This window comes from Podarcis raffonei, chromosome 14, assembly GCF_027172205.1.
Source record: "Podarcis raffonei isolate rPodRaf1 chromosome 14, rPodRaf1.pri, whole genome shotgun sequence".
Taxonomy (NCBI): domain Eukaryota; kingdom Metazoa; phylum Chordata; class Lepidosauria; order Squamata; family Lacertidae; genus Podarcis; species Podarcis raffonei.
Genome location: NC_070615.1, coordinates 27,186,266 through 27,196,549, shown reverse-complemented (window position 1 = coordinate 27,196,549; position 10,284 = coordinate 27,186,266). Strand labels below are relative to the sequence as shown.

General features: G+C 50.4%; 1 protein-coding gene across 4 annotated transcripts in view; it reads left to right on the top strand.

The window, feature by feature from the left end:
• Positions 1–851: 851 nt before the first annotated feature.
• Positions 852–10,284, top strand: part of UACA (uveal autoantigen with coiled-coil domains and ankyrin repeats) — a 54,377-nt gene continuing 44,944 nt past the window's right edge. For 2 of the 4 annotated variants that reach the window (XM_053365202.1, XM_053365201.1), the window contains exon 1: positions 853–1,157. In XM_053365202.1, the coding sequence (XP_053221177.1) occupies positions 1,035–1,157 (123 nt within the window). In that variant the 5' untranslated portion in view covers positions 853–1,034. Of the gene's footprint in view, positions 1,158–8,181; positions 8,335–10,284 lie in introns of those variants that run through there. The other 2 variants (XM_053365204.1, XM_053365203.1) reach the window with 2 other exon arrangements.

Below are 10,284 nucleotides of genomic sequence, written 5' to 3'. Positions count from 1 at the left end.
TGTCGCCTGGACCTGTCTCTGTCTCTCTGGTGGTTGAGGCTAATGGCACTAGAGTGTGGAATGAAAACGTTGGGTTATGGGAGGCTTTGGTGGTACAAAATCCTCTTCAGGTGGACTGGGGGCCTTTACCCCTGTGAAATGGCCTTTTATCCAGGCTCCCTGCTGCCCAAGGCCATCAGTCAGCCGCTAGACTGGATGGAGATTTGAATCTGGTGCAATGCCCTCTGCTCCCTGGCCCCACTTGCACAGCCATGCTCTTGTTCAGCCCTCCCCAACCTGGCTGGGGCTGGTGGGAGTTGTCCGAAACACCAGGAGGGCAGCAGCGCGTAGCTAAATTCTGGAACTCCCTCTAACAGGAGACAGTGATGGTTTTAAAAGACGATGAGTCAGATTCATGGAGGAGGTGGCAATGGATGGCTACTAGCCGCAACGGATCTGCTCTGCTTCTACAGTGGAGGCAGCAATGCTTCTGAATACCAGTTCCTGGAAGCCACAGGAGGGGAGATGACTCTTGCACTCAAATCCTGCTTGTGGGTTTTCTGCAAGCATCTGTGAGAACTGGGACTAGATGGGCCATGGGCCTGATCCAGCAGGCTCTTCTTAGGTTCTTGCTCTCTTAGCTTGAAGAAGGTTGGGGCAGGTTCTCTCTGGCCGCTCCTAAGCCTTCCTTGCTAATGTGCGTCCCAATCTCCTGCTCCACAGTTAGCTGTTTCTGGTATGTGTTTGAGAAAGTGCTGTGTTTTTTCAGGGCTGTTCCATTGTCCCAGCCCTTTCCTTCCTTTCCCCCTCCTAGCAATCTGATTTTCAGCTTCCTGCCTCCAATGGGGCTGTTTTCTTTTCACTCTATCCATATCCTTTGCCGTTGCAATACATCAAATGGTCCACCGCTTTTTGCTCGACCTTTTCTCCCATGCTCGGTGGTGGTGCATGTTGGAGCAGCTTCCTGCACCATCTGCCTCTGTGATACCCACAAAGCTTGCATGCTGAGAAGACCACCTCTTGTCCCCTCTTGCTCTGTTGGCTGATTGGAGCCAATGATCCGGCGGACCAAGCTGCAGCGGAGGACCGAAGGCACCGTCTTGGCCGTCCCAGGGCTCTGCATCGCCCATCCTTTCCTCCTCCACGTTCGCCAGAGTTCAAAGATGGCCTCTTTCTGGGTGAGGCTGCCGTTCTTTGTTCGCTGTGCCTTTATGCTGAATCTTTACCGGGGGGTGCGGGCCGGGACGGGGAAGTGGAAGGAGATAGGAGTCGGAGCGCTTTCTTTGCCTTGACTTCGCTTTCTGGAGGGGCTCAACTGCGAGTGAAGGGTGGGGGTTGGCCAAGAATGTCTGTCCTGTTGTGACTTTTTAAAGAAAATCCTCCTCCCCCCCCCTCACTGTGTGTGTTTTCTTTTGGCTGATGCAGCCAGCACGACCAAGTCATGGAATCATACCATAGTTAGAAGGGATCCCAAGGATCGTCTAGTTCAAACCCCTGCACTGCAAGGATCATGACTAAAGAATCCCTGACGGGTGGCCACCCAACCTTTGCTTAGAAATCTCCAATGAAGGAGCGTTTACACCTTCCAAGCTTGTCTGTTTCACTGTCAAACAGCTCTTACAATAGGCTGGGCTTGCTTTCATCATGTATTTCTACTTAAATCTTCTTAGATCTGGGATGGGGAACCTGTGGTCCTCCAGATGTTGCAGGACTCTGAAGCCCTCCTTATCTTTGTCCATTGGCTGTGTTAGCTGGCCTGATGGAAACTGGACTCCGGCAACCTCTGGAGGGCCATGGGTTCTGCCCCTACCTGATTCAGATGCTGCATTGGGGAGGCCAGAAGGTGTCCTGAAGCAGAGTCTGCATTTAAACTGGCAGGCACCAGGTTGACAAAGGCTGTTCTGTGCTACTTAAGAGTGTGAGCCTCAATCTGACATTGCTGCTAAAGTTCCCTTTCTGCTGGAGGAGATCAGCGAGGAATCTGTACAGTGGCCTCGTGCCACGATTGTGCAGGCCACTCCTAAGGCCAACGCAAAAGGTAAAGCCGAGTGTGGGCAGCAGAGCAAGAGCGGATGTGGCCTTAGTTGGATTCCAGTTCTGAAGCAAGGGTCAGTGCTGGCCCTGAGGGTAGCATCCTATCACACTGTATTTGGAATACTGTGTGCAGTTCTGGTTGCCTCGCCTCAAAAAGGATATTGAAGAGTTAGAAAAAGTTCAGGAAAGGGCAACCAAAATGATCAACCTATGAAGAAAGGTTGCAGCATTTCAGTGTACAGAGAAAAGGCAAGTAAGAGATAATAGGATAGAAGTTGCTAAAATTGTGCATGGGATTGAATTAGAATAGAATATTCTAATATTCTAATGCATGACATGGAGAAAGTGGATAGAGAAATGCTTTTTCTCCCTCTCTCATCTCACTAGAACTTGTGGACATCCAGTAATGCTGAATCAGCAAGCAGAATACTGTATTTTTCGTCCCATAGGACGCTCCGTCCCATAGGACACACCTACTTTTTTGGGGGGGAAATAAAGGAATTTTTTCCCCTTTATTTCCCCCCCAAAACCATGTCGGGGAACAGTGGGATGGCGGCGCTGTGCCTCCCCGCTGTCCCCCGAGCTTGTGGGGCTGGCCGATGTCTGCCCGGCGCGAGGGGCGCTCTGCTTCAGCGCGCCCCACGCGCCAGGCGGCAGGCTGCGGACACCTGTGCGAAGCACGGGGCGCCCTCCGGAGGACGCCCCGTGCTCCGCACTGCAGGCTGCTGCCCGCAAGCTGTGCGGCCCGGGGAGGATCTCCCCCGGGTGCGCAAGGCTTGCGGACACCTGCGCGAAGCACAGGGCATCCTCCGGAGGGCGCCCCATGCTCCGCGCTGCAGGCTGCCGCCCGCAAGCCATGCGCTCCCGGGGGGAGATCCCCCGGGTGCGCAAGGCTTGCCAACACCTGCGCGAAGCATGGGGCGTCCTCCGGAGGGCGCCCCGTGCTCCGCGCTGCAGGCTGCCGTCTGCAAGCCTTGCGCGCCTGGGGGAACCCCCCTCCCGGGCGTGCAAGGCTTGCCGATAGCTTCCTGGAGCCTGGAGAGCGAGAGGTGTCGGTGCGCACCGACGCCTCTCGCTCTCCAGGCTTCAGCGAAAGCCTGCATTCGCCCCATAGGACGCACACACATTTCCCCTTCATTTTTGGAGGGGAAAAAGTGCGTCCTATAGGGCGAAAAATACGGTAATAGAACTGGAAGGTATAATCTATTCCAACCTTCTGCAATGCAATAATCTTTTGCGCAATATGGGGCTCCACTCCATGGCCCCGAGGTCAACAGTCTCATGCTCTGCCAACTGACTGTTGGGAGATTTGGGATAGATGAAAAGAAAGGACTTATTCACACAGTGCATAGTAAAAGTTATTAAACTTGCTCCCACAGGATAGACAGCAATGGCTTTAAAAGAGGACTGGGCAGATTCATGGAGAATAAGCCTACTAGCCATGATGGATCTGCTCTGCCTCCGCAGTTGGAGGCAGTAGCAAGGATTTTGAGTACCAGTTGCTGGAAACCTCAGGAAGTGAGGGGGCTCTTATGCCTGAATCCCGCTTGCGGGTTTCTTTCAGGTGTTACAAATGTGGCTTTGCTGTACAACAGCATATGCAAGGTTGCAAGTGGGGAGGTTCTCCTGCTAAAAGGACATCTCCCCCACATTAACTGGTGCTTTGGGGCTATAGCAGCAAAGACACTCACTGCTTTGACGTTGGAGATAGAGCTAGGTGCCCTTCACCTCCATCAGCCCCAGCCTCCTACAGCTATGCTGGGAGGGGCTGTTGGCAGTTGTAGTCCAAAATGCCTGGGGCGCCCCAGTTTGTGGAAGGGGGACAGTTCCCTCCCTTCCAACTCTTTCTTCAGGTTCTCATTCACACTTGATCTGTGCAAGGATGGATTACTGGCTGAAGTGTGCTAGGATAAGCTGGATAAGTGTCCCTGTGACTAAACCTTGGCTTGCACACTTCTTGTTGCTTATGACGGGCCAATTTGCTCCTAATTCGTCCTGGTGGTGGTGGGGAGAGAGAGGGCGCGAGGCCAGGGTGAACATAGTTGTGCCTTCTCAATGTCCAAACTGTAAAAGCATTTCCTCTGGACTCTGGAATCTTTCCTTCCAAATGCCACTGGCTTTCTAACTTGAGCAGCAGTGCAGGCTGCTTTCCATCCCGTTTGAAGGCAGATTTCAGGCAACACGGGGGGAAGGTTTTGACCCCAAAGGAGCATGCCTCAGATTGTTGTGGCCGTGTGTCACCCGGCAGGTTAAGTTTACAGCATGTCGTGCAATTGCCTTATTTGTATTGGACGAGGGAAAACAAACGAGGCAGGAGACGGGAGAGCTGTCTGGTATGTTCTTGATGCGCCCCAAACTACAAATAGCCTACTGTGGCGGGGTTGGGGGGGTGGAGGAGGAGGCACGGGGCATCTCAGCCACCAGTGTAGTGCTACTTTTAAAATGATAAATATCACGTCTGTAACCTCCTATAATTTTAGGTCACCCGCAAGCATGGCCTGAATTCCTAGCATGGGGGCAGGTATAAAATTAGAGGATTTATTTTCAGATTGTGGCCGCTCTGTTGGGGGTCTTGAATGCGGGGCTTTTCAGAAAGCTACACTCTGATCAAGGTTGGCTCTCGGTGATTTTGTTGTCAAATCCTGGGAGGTTTAATATGGCAATAAATCTGCAAAAAAGGGGGGGGGTCTTCCCCAAGCATCTTGTATTCAAAAAAACCAAACAGCTTTTCTCCCCGTGTGCAGCACTTTAAAACAGACAAACTGCATCTTGGCATGAATCGCAGTTGTTGGAATAGTTGAGAGTAGGAACCCATCGCTAGTCCCTGTCTTTGCAATGATCATATTGTGTCCTTTTTTTCTTTCTTGCATTTATACCTCACCTTTTCCCTACAAGGATCTCAAAGTGGCAGACATGGTTCTCCTCATTGCACTCCCACAACAACCCTGTGAGGTAGGTTAGGCTGAGATAGGGTTGCCATACATACGGAATTTCCTGGACATAGCCAGAATACTGCAGTTGGAAGCAGTGTCCAGGCGGAAATTGCTAAAATGTCCAGGAAAATCCAGATGTATGGCAACCAATGTCTGAAGTCTATATTTTGGTGATTTTCCTGAAATATGGCTCCAAAACTTCTTTTTTGAGATTTTGCAAAAAAAAAAAAAAAGGCTAAACAACTTTGGGCAATTTTTAACAAAAGTTCAACAACTTTTGTGTTCGGATTTTCACTTTTTGAAATACAGCGGTACCTCGAGTTAAGAACTTAATTTGTTCCGGAGGTCCATTCTTAACCTGAAACTGCTCTTAACCTGAAGCACCACTTTAGCTAATGGGGCCTCCCACTGCTGCCGCACTGGCGCCACACAATTTTTGTTCTCATCCTGAAGCAAAGTTCTTAACCCGAAGTACTATCTCTGGGTTAGCGGAGTCTGTAACCTGAAGCGTATGTAACCTGAAACATCTGTAACCCAAGGTACCACTGTATTGTAAAATTAGGCTGAGAGGTGTTGACGGGCCCAAGATCACCCAGTTGAGAGCTTCATTGCTGAGTTGGGATTTGAACTCTGGTCTCCCAGATCTTCGTCTAACATTCTAACCACTATACCATACTGGTTCTAGCAAGAGGATTCTGTGAGTGCTCCCATGGTTTTTTGGGCCAGGCTTATCGTGCATAATGCACCTCGTCTAGACACCTCTTGCTGGCACCAGTCTCTGCTTGTGCAAATAAATGGTTAGCAGCCTTTATGGCATGGAGCTGCTGGCTATTCCTGTGCTCAGAACAGGAACTGTTTAGTGGCACGGAGAGATCTTGGAACATTCAGAGGGTTTGCAGCGATGGCTTTGTAGCTTGTAAAGAACTCCAACCTCCCCACATCCCAGCGGATTCTCTTGTCTCCTCCTGTTGCACAGACCCATGCTTGCAATCGCATGCTAGAATCATAGAAATGTAGTCGATGGGACCCCAGGGGCCATCTAGTTCAACCTGCTGCAGTGCAGGAATCACAGCTAAAGTATGAATGAGCACCGGCCCACCTGTGTACAGAGTCTTGTGGCAACTGAAGTAGATGCTCTCAAGGCAAAGCATCGTGAGGCTTAGATGCGACAGACGGGCCCTGATAAGTCAGTTATGATCTAAGCTGTTCCCCGGGGTCTTGTCTCATTTTGCTAATGGCTTCATATTTTAGATTTCAGCTCCATATGTGACTTTAATTCTTCTGCATCAGCCTTCCCTAAGCAGCCAGCATGACCAGATGGAGCAAGCCTGTTTTCTGCTTCTCCAGAGGCTAGGGCACGTACCAGTGGATTCAAATGACAAGGAAGAAAATTCTGGCTTAGCATTAGGAAGAACCTCCTTGATGTAAGAACTGTTTGACAGTGGAATGGACCACAACTTTCCTTCCTTGGAAGGTTTTAATCAGAGGTTGAATGGACATCTGTCAGGTTTTATTTAGCTGTGATTCCTGTATTGCAGGGTGTTATACTAGATGACCCTTGGTACCTCTTCCAATTCTACAATTCTATGATTCACAGTCACTGCCTCTTTGACTCCTCTCCTTTGTCAGAAGCTATCCAGCTGTGTGGAGATCCTGGTAGGGAGAGTGCCCAGGTGGAAGGGTTCAGATGAAGCCTCTTGGGAGCTAAACTCCTCCTGCCTGCAGCATCTGTTCCCCGTCCCCCAGACATTAAGCTTCTCCGTTGAGATTCTTTCCTGAGCCCACATGGAAGGATCCTTTCTAACTGCAGTGTGGGGGAAAATTGGGTTTCTTTTCCCATGGTAAACAACCCTGATGAGATAGGCCGTCAGATCTTGTGGAAAGCATTTAACCCTTTGGAAAGAGAAGCTGCAGCCCAGCAGACAGTCCCTGCCATGCTGGTTTGTAGCCCAACACATCTGGAGGGCATCAGGCTGGATGAAGGCCGGGTTACATTAATGCCAATTCCAGCCAGCTGGCAGTCTTACCACAATGGGTCCTCTTGCAATCCAAGTAGGGCTATTGTCTGGAGCAGGGGACTGGCTCTTTCTGCATCTTCTCCCCCCACCCCACATAAAACTCTTATTCCCTTTGGGTACTCTGAAAAAAAATTGTTTCCCTCCCTCCCTGTTAAAAGCCTTTTTTTGGGATGGGGTGGGGTCAGGACCCAGCCACCCATCCTTTTAAGAGCATAAGAAAAGCTGCCTGGATTGGGCCACTGGTCCATCTCGTCTAGCATCCTGTCCTCACAGTGGACAACCACATGCCTGTGGGAAACCCACAAAAGCCCTCTCCCCTCCTATGTTTTCAGCAATCAGTATTTAAAAGCATTTCTGCTGCCAACTCTGGCAGCAGAGAACAGCTTCCCCAGCTTCCCCATCAATAGCTCTCTCCTCCATGAATTTGTCTAATTCTCTTTTAAAGCCATCTCGATTGGTGGCCACCCACTGCCACTTCAGGGACTGAGTTGCGGAGTTTAACCATGTGCTGTATGAATAAGTCTGCCCCCTTTGGCTATGCCCATCCTGGGCCTTGACCCATAACTATCAATAGCACTTGCACCCTTGCCCCATCGGCCTGTGGCTGGTGCCCTTTCAGGACCTAGGAAAGCCCTCCCTGCAAGGATGGCCATGCAGGCCACACAACCAGGCCTGCTCAGCTTCAGCAAGGTTAGTGGGGGGTGTTTTTTTGGCAAATTTATTCATCATTTTATAATGTATATAAAACAAGACAAAAAAGATGAAAAACAAAACTATAAAATGGGCACGTAGAATGAGTTGGACATGAGTTAAAAAAGCAAAGTCCAAGAAAAGATTGTCAACTTTATCAGATCTTAGCAACGCGAGCGTTCGATGCGCCACGGATTCCTGGCTATTTCGCCCGCGCTATGCCAGGCGCGGAGGGCAGCCCAACCCGCCTCCCACCCGGGCGGCTGTAGCTGCCGCTCCTCCAGTGCAGGGGCCGCGCGGCCCTATTTAAAGCTGCCCAGCCTCCCGCCTCCTCCCCGCCTAGGGGGCGTGGCCCCACAGGCACCTGGCCAGCCCCGCCCCTCTCCCGACCCAGGTACGGAGTCCTCGCTCTGGGAGCCGCTTGCCGAAAGAGACCAAGGAAGTCCCGCCCTTCTCCCGAGGATCCGCCTCCCCAATGGCTGCAGCGGGGGCCTGGCCGTCTTCCATTGGCTGGGTGTGGGTGGAGGGGTGGGGCGAGGAAAGGGGCGCCGGCGCCGAGCGTCGTCCCGTCCCGAAGTCTGAGGGGCAGCGGCGGCGGCAGTAACATCATGAAGAGCCTCAAGTCCCGCCTGAGGAAGCAGGAAGTGTCGGTGGCGGGAGGCGGTGGAAGCCTCGGGGGGGTGAGTGGCTGGGGGGGGGGAGGGCCAGGTGAGGAGGGCGCTGAGGGGGCGAGAGTGAGGGGCAGCCTCAGGCCAAGGGAGGGGGAGGGGCAGCCTCAGGGCAAGTGGGGGCAGAGGCGTGGAAAGGGAAAGTGGGGAGAACTTGGGGGGGGCTCTGGCATGCAGCTCCCGTCTTTCCAGGGGATACAGCGAGGGAGGTAGTTGGAGGGTCGTCTGGAAGAGGGAGGGAAATGGGGTAATGTGTGACCCACAAAACGGAATGGGGGGAGGGACAATAGGAGCAGCAGCAAAGTCACGCTCTTCCTTGTTTTGACATACTTTTCTTAAAGCCCCCGCCCTCGCCCTCTTTTTTTTTTTTGTGGGGGAGGATGGAGATCCAAATCCCGAGGTAGGAAAGTTTTCGCCCTTAATCCAGTTGCCACAGATCTCTCTCTCTCTCTCTCTCTCTCTCTCTCTCTCTCTCTCTCTCTCCCTCTCTTTCTCTCACTGTTGCATGGGTTGCACTTTCCAGGGCAACGTAAGCTCTGCATTTGTTGTCACACACACACAAATAAAAAGCTGAATGAGTTTGGCCCTCCTCCTGATGCTGGTGCTGGCAGAATTTACGTGCAGTTGACAAGGCCTCCCCTGCATAGCGATCCTCTGCACTTGCTGAGCAAAGCTGAAATAGGAGCTCCCAGGAAATGTTCTGTGAGAGCAAAAGAGATGGAAAGCTGCGTGTCATGTTTTTGAAAATAAGTTCATCTGGGAAACTGTTCAGCCGCTCTCGAAGTGAACTAAAAAGGCTTCTTGGTTAAACTGCTTCCCTTGAAAGCACCAAAGTGAGTTGTTGAACACTTTGTGTATTCAATCCACCCCACCCCCCCGAAAATGTCTTAAGAGCTTTTTAAAAAAATATGGATACAGGCATGATGAACATTATCTTAATTAATTTTGACATGACTTCACAAAAGATGAAGATTTAATGTATCTCAGCCCAAAGTGTGTTGTTGTCATCCTTCTGTCTCAAGAGACAGTGGAGTGTGTCCCTGGGGGTGAAGTCAAACTGTTGCAGTAGTGTGTATGGTTGGAAATATGTTTCATTTTTCCAGCCAAACATACTTCGAACTATGTAGATTTGGGACAACAGCCATAAAATGATTAATTATGCTTTCTTTGAATATACATTGGAAAGGGCCCTGTTCACTTAAGTTGTTTGTTGGTCCTCAAACATTTTTCAGCAAACCACTTAAGAAACTTTTTTTTTGTTCTGTAAAGCAAAGCACATGTTTAACTAGTATTTTAATAACCATAGTATTGTCTTTTCTAATGTGATGAATGTACCTGTTCTTGTGAACAAAAGTTATTTGAAGTTGGGTTTGTCAGTTGCAACATTTTTCCTGCTTCTGTATTTAGACTTGAGGTGGAGTGATGAAAATCCCATATTGCGCTAGTGCTGTTGTATGAAAATCATGGGCCATAGTCTGTTTAGTAATCTGGTCCCAGCTCTAAATGGTCTTGACAGTCATCAGAAAAGAAGAAGAAGAAATCCAGTTGTTCCACAGCTTTTCCCAGGACCACCTAAAGGGAGCTTGCAGTTCACCAGTGGCCTGTGACCACTGTTTGAGAACCTCTGATGTGTCTGATCCACAGGCCTGAATCCATTTGTGTGCCTATTACTTCACATTAACGTCTGTGGGAAGTGAAGTAAGCAGGCAGGTGAGGCAAACCTTGATGACTTCAGGGCAAGTACTGGAATTTCACGGTAGAGTTGTGTACCTGTTAATGACTTTGGTTGTCATCACAGTGACAAGACTCTGAGATACTTGACAAGATACATGCTAAATTAGTCATCCTTAATTTGGCATGTCGGAAAACCACACTCTTGTTACCAGGAAGGGAGGCAGCTCAGGGTGAATTCACATGGGAAGAGACTGAGGTTATGTGTTGTGTTGGGGTCTGAGAGGAAAG